Source organism: Gobio gobio, assembly GCF_949357685.1.
Source record: "Gobio gobio genome assembly, chromosome: 6".
NCBI lineage: Eukaryota > Metazoa > Chordata > Actinopteri > Cypriniformes > Gobionidae > Gobio > Gobio gobio.
This window is the reverse complement of record NC_137102.1, coordinates 57,029,652-57,047,979: the sequence shown is the minus strand read 5'-3', so window position 1 is coordinate 57,047,979 and position 18,328 is coordinate 57,029,652. Positions and strand designations below refer to the sequence as shown.

General features: G+C 37.4%; 1 protein-coding gene across 1 annotated transcript in view; it reads right to left on the bottom strand.

The window, feature by feature from the left end:
* The window catches only part of LOC307128599 (CUGBP Elav-like family member 5), a gene marked incomplete at its 3' end in the record, with an annotated part of 290,109 nt that overhangs the window by 6,677 nt on the left and 265,104 nt on the right, over positions 1-18,328 (bottom strand). Inside the window, exon 8 of the mRNA XM_079820513.1 lies at positions 2,273-2,482. Within this exon, the coding sequence (XP_079676639.1) occupies positions 2,273-2,482 (210 nt within the window). The remainder of the gene's footprint in view (positions 1-2,272; positions 2,483-18,328) is intronic.

Genomic DNA, 18,328 nt, shown 5'->3' with positions numbered 1-18,328 from the left:
CTCAATTGTTTCTGAAGAAATGTCTCAGACAGTGCTCAGGTTTGAAAAGATACATACATGATATTTCAATCATTATATCTATGGTTTCTCCTAGACAATGAGATTAAACAAAGAACAAACTGAGAGTTTCCTGCTTCTCCGATGAGATCTCATCAATGTCTCAAACGGTTCTCAGATTTGCCAAGATACACTGTATCTTAAACACGATATCTAAACATTGTAATATCTCAAATACCTCAATTGTTTCTCCTAGACAATGAGATTAAATGAAGAACAAACTGAGTCTCCTGCTTCTCAGATGTTTCTCCCGAGATAAAGACCCTAGTAATCTCACACGTGTCTCCTTTAGAGTTTGAAAAGAGATCTCAACAATGTTTCATAAAAGATAAATATTATATTTCAAACATAATATACATGGCTTTTTTTGTGCAGATCCGAGAACAGTTTGAGACGATGTTGAGATCTCTTTTGAAACTCTAGAGGAGACACATGTGAGATTACTGGGGACTTTTTTTCTCAGGAGAAACATCTGAGAAGCAGGAAACTCTCAGCTTGTTCTCCATTTAATCTCATTAGGAAAAACAATTGAGGTATTTGAGACATTCTCAGATTGTGTTTGAGATCTGAAAACAGTTTAAGACGTTGTGACATTGTTGTTGTGACTTTAATTCTCAGGAGAAACATCTGAGAAGCTGGAAACAGTTTGTTCTCAATTTGATGTCATTAGGAGAAACAATTGAGGTATTTGAGATATTGCAATGTTTATATATTGTGTTTGAGATACAGTGTATCTTTGCAAATCTGAGAACAGTTTGAGACAATGTTGAGATCTCTTTTGAAACTCTAGAGGAGACACGTGTGAGATTACTGAGGTCTTTTTTTCCTCAGGAAAAACATCTGAGACGTAGGAGACTCTCAGCTTGTTCTCCATTTAATCTCATTAGGAGAAACAATTGAAGTATTTGAGACATTCTCAGATTGTGTTTGAGATCTGAGAACAGTTTAAGACGTTGTGACATTGTTGTTGGGACTTTTTTTCTCAGGAGAAATATCTGAGAAGCAGGAGACTCTCAGCTTGTTCTCCATTTAATCTCATTGTCTAGGAGAAACAATTGAGGTATTTGAGACAATGCAATGTTTATATATTGTGTTTGAGATACAGTGTATCTTTGCAAACCTGAGAACGGTTTGAGACAATGTTGAGATCTCTTCTGAAACTCTAGAGGACACACTTGAGATTACTGAGGTCTTTTTTTCCTCAGGAGAAACATCTGAAAAGCAGGAGACTCTCAGCTTGTTCTCCATTTAATCTCATTAGGAGAAACAATTGAGGTATTTGGGATTAATGCAATGTTTATATATTGTGTTTGAGATACAGTGTATCTTTGCAAATCTGAGAACAGTTTGAGACAATGTTGAGATCTCTTTTGAAACTCTGAGGACACACGTGTGAGATTACTGGGGTTCTTTTTATCTCAGGAGAAACATCTGGGAAGAAGGAGACTCTTAGTTTGTTCTCCATTTAATCTCATTAGGAGAAACAATTGAGGTATTTGAGACATTCTCAGATTGTGTTAGAGATCTGAGAACAGTTTGAGACATTGTGACGTTGTTGGGACTTATTTTCTCAGGAGAAATATCTGAGACTCTCAGTTTGTTCTCAATTTAAAATCATTGTTTAGGAGAAACAATTGAGGTATTTGAGATATTGCAATGTTTATATTTTGTGTTTGAGATACAGTGTATCTTTGCAAATCTGAGAACAGTTTGAGACATTGTTGAGATCTCTTCTGAAACTCTTGTGTATGAGATTACCTGGGGGGTTTTCTCAGGAGAAACATCTGAGAAGCAGGAGACTCTCATTTTGCTCTCCATTTAATCTCATTGTCTAGGAGAAACCCACTGTATCTCAAACACAATATCTAAACATTGTAATATCTCAAATACCTCAATTGTTTCTCTTAGACAATGAGATTAAATTGGGAACAAACTGAGAAAGCAGGAGAAAAAGACCCCAGGAACCTCACAAGAGTTTCAGAAGAGATCTCAGCAATGTCTCAAATCTGCAAAGATAAGCCTGCAATCAAAAGTAATAGAGATTCAATATGAACTCAAACATTTCTCATAAAAATGAGCTGAGCTGCTCCAAATTCTTCTTACTGGAGGACAACTATTGACTTTTTTATGTCCAGAGGAATTTTAGGGGAAATATTGACACTTGAAACATAACAGAGATCTCCAAAATTTCTCCTGAGCACAAAAGTGTGTGTACCTGTGTATTGCTGGACGCCCGTGAAGGCCTGCTGAAGCGTATCGGCTGCGGTCGGGCTCTGGGTGGAGTATGACGGCAGGCCGTTGGTGTACATCGCCTCTACTGGATGACCGTTGGGTTGGTGGGGGATTCCGCTGAATCCGTTAACAATGGGAGTCACGATGCTCGGCACGCCAGAGGAGGCCAGATTAGCAGGCGGAGAGCTCAAACCTGCTGAGACGGACACAAAAATCACTGATCCGAGACCAGCGTCATGTTGAAACTGAACTTCACAAGCTGGAATCACTTTTAATTACTGCCGTTTTAATGATATTTTGTTGTTTCAACTCACTTTTCCAGATTGATTCTACATTGGAATTGATTCCATGTCAGAATGTGCTGACAGCTGATATTGATTCAGCACACTGTGGATGTAACCGGTTTATGCCTGGAGGGCAAATTCAGGCATGATCTGGGGTTTCTACACACCCATGAGTTCAGTCTGAATTCTAAGTGAACACACACACTCATGTATGCACGCACTAACACACACACACACACACACACACACACACACACACACACACACACACACACACACACACACACACACACACACACACACACACACACACACACACACACACACACACACACACACACACACACACACACACACACACACACACACACACACACACACGTTTGTTTCACTAGTGAGGACATTGATTTACATTGATTTTTTATCAAGTTAATGATATTTTCTATTGCCTAACCCAAGCCCTACCATAACAGAAACATGCGCAATACGCTAGATTTAAGTTTTGGCTGATTTATAAGCCTTTTTAACTAGTGAGGACCATTAAAATGTGCACTCTAAAAAATGCTGGGTTAAAAATAACCCAAGTTGGGTTGAAAATGGACTAACCCAGCAATTGGGTTGTTTTAAGCAAACATTTAACCCAACCGCTGGGTTAAAACAACCCAATTGCTAGAGTGTGTACACACATGGCTTTCGATTTTATGGGGACTTGGACATAATCATTTGTTTTACTGTTTTATTCTACACTCTAAAAAATGCTGAGTTAAAAATAACCCAAGTTGGGTTGAAAATGGACTAACCCAGCAATTGGGTTGTTTTAACCCAGCAATTGGGTTGCTTTTAGCAAACATTTAACCCAACCGCTGGGTTAAACAACCCAATTGCTGGGTTAGTCCATTTTCAACCCAACTTGGGTTATTTTTAACCCAGCATTTTTGAGAGTGTAGTTATTAATATTAATTAAGGCATTGACTAATAGAAAAATAATTATATATTATTTAACATAAAGTATATTTGTAAGTAATCACAAAAGGATTTTTGTACTGAATTTAATTAATGCTGATTTTACAAAATTATTTTCTTATAAAAAAAATTATTTGTATTTTTCACAGATTCACAGAATAAGAATGTAAAGGGAAAACATACATAACTGACATAAAAATGGCAAAAAAAAATTCAATTTTGTTAAATTTCAATTCAAAATACAAAATATGACCTTGATATTTCTCCATGAGATCTCTCCATTTGCCATGTGATTTATGAGGTATTATTGGACATTAATACCTGAATGTCGAATTTCAATGTTGAATTTCAACATTTACTAAAAAAGTGTTCAAATGAAAAGTTGCATCTGTTATTATTGCATCATAATATTATTTAATGGACCCGAGCTGACATGAACCAATGAACAGCTGTATTTTTATCAACTAAGGTTATCAGAGAATAATAAATGCTTTAACAAACGTATTGCTCGTTGTTACACTCTAAAAAATGATGGGTTAAAAATAACCCAAGTTGGGTTGAAAATGGACTAACCCAGCAATTGGGTTGCTTTTAAGTTTAAGCAAACATTTAACCCAACCGCTGGGTTAAAACAACCAAATTGCTGGGTTAGTCCATTTCCAACCCAACTTGGGTTATTTTAACCCAGCATTTTTTAGAGTGTATATAAACTTAATATATTCTATCTCTTACCTTGCATTTTTAGATTTTTTTAAACATCACTTAGTCTGATTTATAAGCTTTTTTCCTCATGGGGACTAAAAATGTCCCCAGGAGGATAAAGATTTCGAATATTTCCACCTTTGTGGGGAATACCTGAACCACGCACGCACGCACACACACACACACACACACACAAAACTATTATACGTGATGGTTTCCAGTAATCAAACTAAGCCACTTCCTGTGAACTGATTCAGTTTGATAGAGGCTAATGCTTTTTAATCACAATAAATGCTGAAATTAATCAAATAATTAAAAATAATGCACTTCTGTATCCACAGATCTCTGCAAAAAGCTCTATAGATTTCTGTGGAATTAAAACGCCGACCACCACACCACACATTTAATGTTGTCATTGAGCATTTATAGCTAAATAAATAGAAATTCTATATTTTTAACTGATCTTTTGAACTGCCTATTCATGAAAGAAGCCTGTAAAAATATCATAGTTTCCACAAATATATGAAGCAGCACAACTGTTCAACATTGATAGTAATCATAAATGTTTCATGAGCAGCAAATCATATCAGAATGATTTCTGAGGGATCATGTGACACTGAAAACTGGAGTCATGATGCTGAAAATTCAGCTAGGAATAAATGACATTTTAAAATATATCTTCAATTGTAATAATATTTCACAATATTACTGTTAAATGCTTGGTAAGCAAAGCATAAGAGACTTCTTTCAGAAACATTAAAAAATGTCACCATTTTGAACGGTAGTGCAAGTATACTACTGTACATGTACTTAATATTCCTTCAGGTAATTGATAACACAAAGCCTCACAAACAGCTCAGTACAGTAGACGTGCGATGCAGAAGCGTGATTATGAACTGATGTCTGATGTGCTGCTGGCTCTGTTTAATATTGAACAGATCAACACGCTTCAACTTTACTGTCAGTCAAACTGTGCAAGAGCAGGTGGTTAGAAAAACACGCTAGAAGAGCGACAAAAACAAGCCACAGATAAAGGAATAGTTCACCTGAAAACAAATCTTTTAGTTAATTTACTTCTGTAAAAACATTAAATGTTACGCAGAATGTCTTCTGTTTTGCATACAAGGAACATAGATGTTGTTTCAAGCGTTATAGCACACATGATGAAATCACTGAGAAATACAAAGGTATGAGCGAGCCAGAGAAATATCATCATCTCTCCTGACTGTTGTCTTTGTGTAGTGTTCGTGTGATTTGTAGACTTTGAAGGGTGCGCGCTGGTCTCTCTGAGGACTGCGCTCTTTAATGTCTGATCTAAAGTCGCAGAGAAAAAAAGCAAGCATCAGAGTCCGAGTCAAATCAAACGCATCATGCATTTCTGCGCTGTCTGGTCTTATGTAACACTGCTGTTCATTGCTGGAAAATCCAGAGAAAACCAGCTTAAGGTGGTAGCTGGATTTTGGAACATAGTAGCCGGTTTATAGCTTTAACTCGTAGATCGTCTTGATTAAGGGTCATGCTGGAAAAACCAGGTCATAGAGTATCAGGACCATGATAGCTGGTTTGTTGCTGGTCCAGGGTAGGGAGATTTTCAAGCAAAAATAATATTCGATGATCGCTGGAAATTATTCGATTAGTAATCGGAAATTGCAACTCCTCCCCCGCATGCACAGGCTACACACATATAAACAGAGAGAGAGAGAGAGAGAGAGAGAGAGGGGGGGGGAGGGAGGGAGAGAGACCATTCACGCTCTCAATGTGTATGATAACAAATTGTTTAATTCATTAGGGAATAGGCTATACACTCACCTAAAGGATTATTAGGAACACATACTAATTCTGTGTTTGACCCCCTTTCACCTTCAGAACTGCCTTAATTCTACGTGGCATTGATTCAACAAGGTGCTGAAAGCATTCTTTAGAAATGTTGGCCCATATTGATAGGATAGTATCTTGCAGTTGATGGAGATTAAGTGGGATGCACATCCAGGACACGAAGCTCCTGTTCCACCACATCCCAAAGATGCTCTATTGGGTTGAGATCTGGTGACTGTGGGGGCCATTTTAGTACAGTGAACTCAAGAAACCAATTTGAAATGATTGGAGCTTTGTGACATGGTGCATTTTCCTGCTGGAAGTAGCCATCAGAGGATGGGGACATGGTGGTCATAAAGGGATGGACATGGTCAGAAACAATGCTCAGGTAGGCCGTGGCATTTAAACAATGCCCAATTGGCACTAAGAGGCCTAAAATGTGCCAAGAAAACATCCCCCACACCATTACACCACCACCACCAGCCTGCACAGTGGTAACAAGGCATGATGGATCCATGTTCTCATTCTGTTTACGCCAAATTCTGACTCTACCATCTGAATGTCTCAACAGAAATCGAGACTCATCAGACCAGGCAACATTTTTCCAGTCTTCAACTGTCCAATTTTGGTGAGCTTGTGCAAATTGTAGCCTCTTTTTCCTATTTGTAGTGGAGATGAGTGGTACCCGGTGGGGTCTTCTGCTGTTGTAGCCCATCCGCCTCAAGGCTGTGCGTGTTGTGGCTTCACAAATGCTTTGCTGCATACCTCGGTTGTAACGAGTGGTTATTTCAGTCAAAGTTGCTCTTCTATCAGCTTGAATCAGTCGGCCCATTCTCCTCTGACCTCTAGCATCAACAAGGCATTTTGGCCCACAGGACTGCCGCATACTGGATGTTTTTCCCTTTTCACACAATTCTTTGTAAACCCTAGAAATGGTTGTGCGTGAAAATCCCAGTAACTGAGCAGATTGTGAAATACTCAGACCGGCCCGTCTGGCACCAACAACCATGCCACGCTCAAAATTGCTTAAATCACCTTTCTTTCCCATTCTGACATTCAGTTTGGAGTTCAGGAGATTGTCTTGACCAGGACCACACCCATAAATGCATTGAAGCAACTGCCATGTGATTGGTTGATTAGATAATTGCCTTCATGAGAAATTGAACAGGTGTTCCTAATAATCCTTTAGGTGAGTGTATTAACTCAAGCCATATAATTATTGTAACATGCTGAAACATATGACTGTTATTTGACATCGCCCCAAGTTACCGTAACCGTTATATGCCACAAGTCTACAGTGTGTGTGTGTGTGTGAGACAATGTGTTCTTCTGTTGTCTCAGGGCGTTTTTACACTGACTAGACCAGACTAAAGATGCGGAGGCGCAGGGAAGAATCACGCTCGGACCGCAGCCAAACGTGCCCAGTATAAAACACCCTGAGAGTTGATTGACAGCTTTTAGGTGCGTTTTTTCTTTCATTCAGCAAGGATGCATTAAACCCTCATCCCTCAGGTCATTTTGACCCGAAACTCATTTTTAAAAATTGAGTGTTCATCAGAGTGGTCCAAGACCTTGGGACTTTTGTCAAACTTGAACCACATATACACAGATTTTTTTTTTAAACTGGATTTGAGGAGTTTATGTGGTTGTAATAGAAAAGTAACAAATCCTTTGGGTCAATTTGACCCCCTTTAGGAATGAATGGAATGTGAGGAATGCTTCAGTACACATAGAAAACCTAACATTTTAAAAAATACTAGCGCTGGGAATCAACTAAAAAAATTAACTAATAAATCGCATTGTTTTCTGTTATTAAGTTTTTAATATTTTGGGGAGTTTTTAATATTTTGATATTGTAATAATTTCAGTTACTCTCCAAATTAATGTAGAAACAATTTAAAGACAGTATATTTTAAATATATGTTGTAATGGCATCTTTTTATGAATGATATAGTGCAGTATCACTGAAAAAAATAATAATAATTTAAGTGAACTTAAAACAATCTTTACATAAACCCATTATAATAAATGTTATTTACTCATGGCCTTCCCTGTTAGACATGTACAAAAATGTAATAGTTATCAAACACCTTTCTTAACTGCATCAATAATAAATTAAATATAGATTACCGGTAATCATCTTTTCTCTGTTCCTGTTGTTCTTTGATGAGCATTAAAGGGATAGTTCACCCAAAAATGAAAATTAGCCCATAATTTACTCACCCTCAAGTCATCCTAGGTGTATATGACATTCTTCTTTCAGACGAATACAGTCGGAGTTATATTAAAAAAGTCCAGGCTAATCCAAGCATTAGAATTTGATTAATAGTTGCTTTGTTTTTGAAGTCCATAAAAAATGCATCTGCCCATCAAATAACTGCTCCACGCGGCTCTGGGGTTTTAATAAAGGCCTTCTGAAGCGAATCGACGCGTTTGTGTAAGAAAGATATCCATATTTAAAACTTTATCAAGTAAACTTTCGGCCGACGGCTTCCGTGGAAAAGTGTTGAATGTTGAAAGTGAAACTCAAGATGCGTACGTGACGTCATGACGAGCGGACCTGGTCGCGTTAGTCTTTCGATCGGCAGGGGAACTTTCAACAATTTTTCCATATATCGAACAGGGAAGGCGGTCGGTTAAAAGCATTTACATGAATAAGAGCGTGATCATATATTGTAACGCTAGGCAAAAATTTATATAAAAACGAACGCTGCGTTAATTGCGTTAAATATTTTTTATGCGTTAAAATAAAAAAATGAATCGCCCGTGTTAACGCGTTAATTTGCCCAGCACTAAAAAATACTAAAACCAAAACATTTTTTTTTTTTTTAATCTGGATGCATACTGAAGAGATAAACTCAAGAACTGACTTTAGGACCCAGCGGAACAGGCCATCTAGTGGCAAGAGTCACGAAATATCATGTTATATTATTATTTTTTAATTGTTTAATTAATTATTTAAATTGACTAAATTTATAATAATCCCCATTATGCATGTATTGGAGTTATTTTAGAATTTAAGTTAAAGGAAAGTGAAGAATGTGCTTAAATGATATTATGTATTGATATCTAGTCATTTCAAGGTAAACATTTTTTAAAAAAATATTATGCAAATGAAATAATACAAGCTTTCTGGACCCCAAAAAAGTATAATTTAGGGCTTCGGGTCATTTTGACCCCTCGAGGGAAGGATTTGTTGTGAGGGAAGGATAAAAAGTGACAGTAAATTTATTATTTTAAACTTATCAAAGAATCCTGACAAAAATGCTTAATGTATTCCACAAAAATATGAAGCAGCAATTGCTTTCAACATTGATAATAATCATGAATGTTTCTTGAGCATCAAATCATCATATCAGAATGATTTCTGAAGGGTCATGTGACATTGAAGACTGGAGTAATGATGCTGAAATTCAGGAATAAATAACATTTTAAACCATTTGAAATTGCATTAATATTTCGCAATATTACCGTTTTTACTGTATTTAAAAATAAATAATGCAGCTTTGAGGAGCATAAGAAACTTCTTTCAAAAACATTATAAAATCGTAATGACCCCAAATGTTAAAATGGTAATGTACATCAAATCTTTTGTTGACAAACTTGAGATATCATCTATGAAGCTTTATTCCCCGAACCTTCTCTGATTGATGGATCTCAAACAAAGGTCATTAAAGGAGGTAATGACAAACCCCGGTCAGCTAGAAACCGGTTTTCATGTTGTGCTACGCAGCGATCACCGATCCGGTTTTAGCTGGATTTTCCAGCAGGACTGAGAAGAGGAAAGTGCTAAAGGAGGAGTGTAGAATGAGCGTAGAGAGAAATGTAAGTGTGACAGTGAGTCAGAGAGTGTTAATAACACAGAGCGGCTCTCACATCCAAACACCTGACAGCGTCTGAACGTGAATTCACACGCTCAGTGAAACACTGAGATAAATCAGACCGCTGAAGGGAAGAGCTGCTCTTTTACGCTTATGTAAAGCACCAACAACCGGCAGAATCAGACAGATTCATTCGAGGGCTTTTGCCACAAACACACACAATGTGCTCAATTATGCTTCAAAATGCTATAATATAGAGGCTCGCCATCTGTTCAGGTTTTAAAGAGATAGTTCACCTAAAAATGAAAATTCTGTTCTTTTTTACTAAACTAGCCTACTTAAAGGATTAGTTCACTTCAAAATGAAAATTTCCTGATAATTTACTCACCCCCATGCCATCCAAGATGTTCATGTCTTTCTTTCTTTAGTCAAAAAGATATTACGTCTTTTGAGGAAAACATTCCAGGATTTCTTTCCGTATAATGGACTTCAATGGAAACCAACGGGTTGAAGGTCCAAATCAATGCAGTTTCAAAGGAAGGGCTTCAGAGGCTCTGCAAGATCCCAGACGAGGAATAGGGTCTGTGCACGGTTGCATAAATCACCGTAAGTGTAATTTTCCCTTAAGTTCGCCCTTATGTTTCCCTTAAACCTAAGGGTGTTGCAGAAAAAACCCTTAAGTGTTACTTAAGGGTTTCTTTAAGTGAAACGTCATAAACACTTAGAATTCCCCTTAAATGCTAGCCTGGGAAAACCCAGACAACTTCCGGCAAATTTAGATTTGCTCTGCAAGCAGTCTGTCAAAGAGCTCATTCAAGCCCATTTCTAATCCCTAGAAATCACGGCACCAATTAGAAACTGGGGCGGGCTTTACACAATGACGACAGCGCAGCGACAGTGAAGCAGATTTGCCACTGTAGAGCATCACTCGTTCGAATCAGCTATCACGTTTGTTTTAAGCGATTTAAACATTTCCTTTTTGTTAAAACCCGAGCAAAAGTCTGATACCAGCTTGGCCCTTTGGTGGCTAAACGAATGGGTCTTAGCGAGAGCCGTCTGGTAGTGTTAATGTTTTACAAAATATAGTTTTAAGTCCTTTTCAGGCGAGAATGTAGTTGTTTAAAGCTCAAATCTGTGGTTTATTTATAAAGAGAGCGCCTTTTTTAAAATTTGATTTGCCGTTTTCGGAGTTGTGAGCTCCAGTGGTTCAGCGGCGCTCAATCGCTCATTAACCCCACCGAGAGGCCTTTCCTCGGCCAGTCCTTCTGCCGTCTGCCGCTGGCTCTGATGTCTCTATAGTGGTTAAACATAAGATATGATTCGTCTCGTCTTGTGTATGTCGAACGGCTGATCTTTGCTCTCATTAATCTATAATTTGTTCCCAGACAGATAATTTTGTCTGAGGGCAAAGTGAAGTTTCATAACTTTATATTTTTAAGCTATTAAACTTTACCGTTTAGTCTCCTAGCGCTGACTTTGACTGAATTCTTGTACGTTTTACTTACTTTTATAATTGCTATTGATGATCACACATAAACTGACATTTAACAAAAAGAGACTGGGTTGTGTTTTATGTCATATTTAATTTATTACAGTGATAATCATAGCCTATATTATGCCTATATTATGTGTGTGTTTTTTTTTAAATGTAAACGAAAAGAGGCTGGGTTTTTTTATATTTCGTTTTGTTATAAACATGCATTGAAGGTAATATGCATTGCCTGCACTACATATACAAATATATACTGAGTGATACTGTCAAGAACGCTGCTTGTCCATAAGCAGAGTAAGCGGACTAGTGTCCTCCCGTCCTCGGGAGTTCATTCTCCGGAGTCAAACTTGGCAAGTCACGGATGCAAGTCAGAAGTTCGCATACGAAATATGTCATAAAACACCACTGCTTCATTTAATAAAAAAAAAAATCCAAAAAAATCTTAAACATAATAGCCACACGAATGTGGTTCAGGCAACGCGTAGCTAGGCCTACATTGATTATCTTATACTTTTATAATAAAACGAAGTATAAAACACCCTGCCTCTTTTCGTGGTACATTTTAAAAATAATATATTAAACATTAATATGTGGTTTAGGTAAGGTAATTTAGGTAATTTCTGAAATGGAAACCGGGGACATTTCCTATTTGAGAAAACAAGTACAGACAAGAACGCATATTGAGAGACGGCCAAATGTTTCTCCGTCGCTCTGCATACGTCATCTCCCTCATCGCTCTGATTGGTTTTAGGTCTATCCAATTGCGCCGAGAGGCATTTGAGCGACGCCCGTTGGTGACGCCCCTTTGGAAATGATTTGTCTATGAAGCTTTGCCAGACCATAACTCAGTTACTACAGGGAATGGTCTGGTTTTTACCAGGCTATACTTAAATGCTGTTTTTTCACTTAAGTAATCCTTTAAAAAGCGTTAAGCGTTGCATAAAACCCCTTAACGGTAATTTCCCTAAGTATAACTTAAGGTTTGGAAATCGTAACCTTAAGAGTAACGCGGACAAAAATAAGACGACATGGCTGAATTTATGGAACCAGCTGAAGATCATTATGTGCCAAGAAGAATTTTTAGGGATAGGGAGGACCCTTTGGACCATCTTAGCGATGAAAAATTGTTGCAAGAATACAGATTTGACCGTCACAAATCGCAACCACTGTGACACTTAAGCCATACGTACAATGAGATGAAGAAAAACTCACATAATTAAAGAAGTCATTTGACGTTATAACAAGTCATTATGTCTTTTAAATGATATGTTTCATGTAATAGAACCGAAGCTATAGATTGTGAATTTAAACATTTCTCGTTTACCAGCGGCAAAAGTCAGGAGGACTAGCCGAGGTAAGGCTGTTCCAGGCGGGTTACATGAGCGCAGCTCCCGGTGATCGCCGGGATCTCACAACATTTTTAAATAGGCGCTATATTTATAAATAAACCACAGATTTGAGCTTTAAACAACTACATTCTCGACTGAACAACTCTTAAAATGACATTTCGTGACACAATAACAGTAGTATTTTTCGCTTCAAACGCTTGCTTTTTATGCGTGTCCATCTCGCTGTGCGAATGCATTCAAAGTTCAAACGTCAAACTAGACGCGAATTTGACGCTCTCTTCACGTTTGGTGTGAACGCAGAATTAGTGTTAGTGTTTTGCGTATCTATGGCAACAAGACTTTTATAACGTGAATCCAATATCGCTGTGGTGAAACACTTAAATGTTTCCCTTACCTAAGAGAACCGTTTAAGAGATTATATGCAACACCCTCAAGTTATTCTCTTAGGTAAGGGGAAATCGCCCCTTAAGTATCATACTTGAGGGAAAAACTTAAGGTGCTTTATGCAATTGAATGCCATTAAAAAAAAAAGTATATAATTTTTGACCTAAATCGCTCATCTTGCGTTGCTTGCGTTTGTGGGTGTGTCATAGAGCAGCGCAAGATGAGCAATTTAGGTTAAAAAGTATATAAATGTTTATTTTCTCCGATGGTTTGGCTAGATAAGACCCTATTCCTCGTCTGGGATCGTGCAGATACCCTGAAGCCCTTCCTTTGAAACTTCATTGATTTGGACCTTTGACATTTTTGGTTGCCATTAAAGTCCATTGTGTGGAGAAAAATCCTGGAATGTTTTCCTCAAAAACTTAATTTCTTTTCGACTGAAGAAAGAAAGACATGAACATCTTGGATGAGATGGGGGTGAGTAAAATATCAGGACATTTTCATTTTAAAGTGAACTAATCCTTTAAGAAAAATGTCTGCAGAACACCATAAGAAATGCGTAATTCAAAATACGATTAAACACCAGTGAAAATAAATACAGAAAATTCTTTTTTTTTCCATTAAAAAAATTGATTCAAATAAAAACTTAAAATAAAAAATATAATATAATTAATATAATAATATAGAAAAATGTCTCTACATATAAAGAAATGCATAATAAAAAACAACAACGATTAAACATCATTGCAAATTAATACAGAAAAATCCTTCTTTTTGTTAATAACAATTTTTTTTATTTAAAAACTTAATTGTAAATTAAAGAAAGTTTTGAAGGTTTTGAACAGGTTTTATTTTTACTAAAACTATAAAAAATATAAAAAAATTCTAATGATAAATCCAATTACAAAATTACTAGGGCTGTCAAAAGATTAATCGCGATTAATCGCATCCAAAATAAAAGTTTGTGTTTACATAATATGTGTGTGTACTCTGTTAATTATTATTTATATATAAATACACACACATTCATGTATATATTTAAGAAATATTTGCATGTATATACTATACATTTATATAATCTATAATATATATAAATATAAATGTTTTATATATAAAAATCATATTTTTTTCTTAAATATATACATGCTTGTGTGTGTATTTATATATAAATAATAATTAACAGAGTACACACACATATATTATGTAAACACAAACTTTTATTTTGGATGCAATTAATCACGATTAATCTAAAACTTAAATACAAATTAAAATATAAAAATATATTCAAAAATATGGACAATAATACAGTAATATAATATAATATAATATAATATAATTAATGTAATGTAATGTAATAGAATAAAATATAATATAAAAATAGGGCCCAATGTACTTTGTTAATATAAACTTTTAATAGTTTTAGTATAAGTTACCAATAACAAAAGTCACCTTCATGTTGTTCCAAACCTGTATGACTTTCATATTTCTGTGGGACATGAAAGAAGATATTTTGAAGAAGGTCTTAGCTGTTCATATACAGTCAAAGTCAATTGGCTCCAAAATAACATTGGACCCCATTGAATTCCATTGTATGGACAAAAAGACAGAGACGTAGTGTGTTTTACAGTAGATAGAAAGTCATTCAGGTTTGGAATGGCACAAGGGTGAGGAAATGATAAAATGTTAATTTTTTGGGTTTAACTATCCCTTTTGTGACAACACCTTTTTTTACAATAACCATGCAACTTATTTTTCTAAGTCACTTGTGCAAAAAATTCTGTAGAGTGCAGTTCTTGGACTGAAAAAGCTGCAAACAGGACCAAATTTTATGCTGACAGTCAAAAGTCTTCTCTAGTCGCAAGACTAGATTAAAAAAAAAAGAAGCTGTGAAATTCTGCCCTATAAAACTGGAGGAAGTCGCTCAGGGTATTGTGTACGTACAGGACTTGACTGCTAGCTAAACAGGTAATGACTGTATTTGCATTTAATGTTGCAGAAAGTCACATCACGGCACAGCTGTAGCCAAATATTTACTCTTTATGGAGCAGGAATCTCCATGTGCACTGAGTGTGTGTGGGACAGCACAGGCCCAGGAGAGCTTTTGTCTCTTTTGCAGTGCTTTGTGCATTGTGGTCCCATGGAGCCATGATAAATTAGGCTGCCACGTCTACTACTGTCTGTTCCAGAGACTCCAAGATACTCTCTGTTTCTCCTAACTGCGCACACACACACACACACACACGCACGCACACAGTTTAAAAGCTATAAAGGTCAATAGGCGGTCAGAGTAAAAATCAAATCAATACGGATGGTGGATTCTGGCCGAGTGTATGGTGTTATTGTGTATATAAATGTGTGTGTGTTCACAGTATCTGACATGGTCAGTGAGGAGAAACAGAGTGTATTATAACACACTCTCTCTTATGGGGCTTAGTAGTGTGCAGCATGTCTTATGCAGAGTCAAAACACGCTACACACACCCCGAAGGCTACATATATAGGGCATGCATGCATGCGTATGCATATGGTTAATATAATTTTAATTATTATATTTTGAATTATATGTATACACATTTATAATATGTCTTTAAATATTGTACAATATACACTCATAAAATGCTGGGTTAAAAATAACCCAAGTTGGGTGGAAAATGGACTAACCCAGCAATTGGGTTGTTTTAACCAAACGATTGGGTTGTTTTAAGCAAACATTTAACCCAACTGCTGATTAAAACAACCCAATTGCTGGTTTAGTCCATTTTCAACCCAACTCGGGCTATTTTTAACCCAGCATTTTTTAGAGCGTAATGATAAAATCATTTGAATTCCATGAATTATACAAATATACACAACGTTTAAATAAATCAAAGCAAGAGAGGGGAAGAGTGGGAGTCAAACTCTGTTAAATGTGATCAGTGGCTGTTTGTCGGAGGGGACGTGACCCCCGGACATATTTGCATAAAGCATCAGAGCGCACTGGTCTCAGATCCACTTCCTGCTGGTCACATCATTAGTTTCATTAGGATATGAAAGGCAAACTCTGAGCCCAGAACAGCACCCAGACTAAAGGTCATCCTCTGCACAGATGAAAGCATCTGTTCTGTGTGGGCACAGATCGCTCGAGCGTGAGATGATTACGGCTGTCAGTCAAAGTCCTGGCATTTCCAACAGCGTGCAATTACAGGAGACTCAAACAAATGTGGCCGCCTGAAATCCATGTGCCTATTCGGGAGCTCCATGAACATAATTAAAGACCATATGAAATCAAAACTGGAGTATTAGTACATGCGTGTTAGCTTTAAGGTCAACTACAGTATATCCTAAAATAGTGGTCAAAATAAACTTGATATGTACAGTGTATCTTCTGAACATCTTCCAAAAACAGCTACAGTCTAAATCATTTTAAAAAGCTTCTCGAATTCAAGAGCTTGTTTTCATGTTGGACCCAGTGGACTATCCTGTATCCCGTTTTTAAAATGTCTGCTCAGAAGAGCGAGACCCTGCAGCTGTGTTTGAGTGTGTTTGTGTGTGTGCGGGACCAGCGGTCACCATCTGAAACGCATCCGTGAGATGCGCTTCACATCCAGCTCATCGATTCCTACCGATCAATAGGAATCTCTAGCGCATTCCAGTCCGCGACACTGATCAGGTGGGTTGGGGGTGAAAGCTGATATTCAGCGTGAGATGCGGTTTGATGTAAATCAGGGATATTTACTGCCAGTAAACCGACCTAGTAACAAAAATGCAGCGTATACTAGTTTCACAGAGTTGTGTGCAATTATTTTCAGGGGAACGCACGGCTAAAGTAGTTCCAGGCAGGTCTTGACCGCATTACAGTTCCATATCACTCCGCCAGTTATTTCAAAGGTCCTTACAGCCGACAACAGCAAAAGCACCAAAACACACAGCGACACTGAACAAGCAAAATGACGTTTTATTATGTACGGATAGCACATGCTCTCTTTCTCCCATTTTCTCTGCTCTCCCACTCAAACACACACATACAAACACACTCGGCCCGAAACGTGTTGTCAGCACTGCTCTGACGGTTTTATCAGTAATAGTTTAACAACTTAAAAATACATGATATTTCTCACTAGCGAAGTAATAACGGCGCCGTTTTTTATGAATGAGATCAGCTGATTCTCATTTTACAATCAAAGGTACCGACACGGTTTTCATATTCATATCTCCTGACACATATTAACAAATTACAGTCACTATATGACTTTGAGAATAAAACAGAGGTCCAAAATGGAAGCTTGAGTCTTAGATCTTTTAAATGATGTATAGTTTGTCAAGGTAATTACTGACATCTGACAGTAATTTTGAGCTAATTTAAACAAAGAAAGCTTCAATGCGTCCTCGCGCAGGTTTTTGCGTTTAATATTCACAGATGCTTACAGAGTAAACTTAGCCTACTTACACATATCCGTTGCTTTCATGGAGAATTATTCCAGGATTATTAAACGCGTCTCAAAACGATGTAGTTGAAGTAGGAATACAGTACTTGATGTGTTTGTTTGAGTTGATTTGTGATGTGATGTGTGGGCGTCGGAGCCTCAGTATTTGAATCTCAATAGAACGCGCGTTTTGTGCGCAAATTGAGCATTTGACGCGCAGTTCGCGCAAGTTGAAAAATCTGAACTTTGGCGGATATTCACACCGCATTAACCAATCAGGAGGACAAAATCATATGTGGATACCCGGAGCTGTACGTACTTTATAGAAACAGGAATAAAAAGGCTTGGAAGAAAGTGAGTGAGGAGGTCGGACAATCTGGTAAGTTGTAAAAAACGCTCTTTACTCAATTTGAGCTATACATAGCCTATTGAGACTACAAGCTAGTTAAAGCCGGTAAATTGAGCTTAATCATCGTATTTTAAAACAGCCCATGTCAGCCATTTCGCAACGAGACGAGCCGGCTGGCAGAAGCCCCTCCCATGATGCGAATTCGCATATGTTGTGTAGTGAATGTCACACGTGAATGAAGCAGATTTCACGCGCGAATGAAGCGAGTAAACTCAAAATGTTCAAGCATCCAACTATGCGCGAATAGCGTGATTTATTCGCTTCATTCGCGTCTGGTGTGAACGCACCAATACAGTTTTGTATTAGTAGACGCTGCTGCCGAACACTGTTGAGAGACACGCACAGACTGAGCCTGAGGTAATTCACATACGCTCTCTCTCTCTCTCTCTCTCTCTCTCTCTCTCTCTCTCTCTCTCTC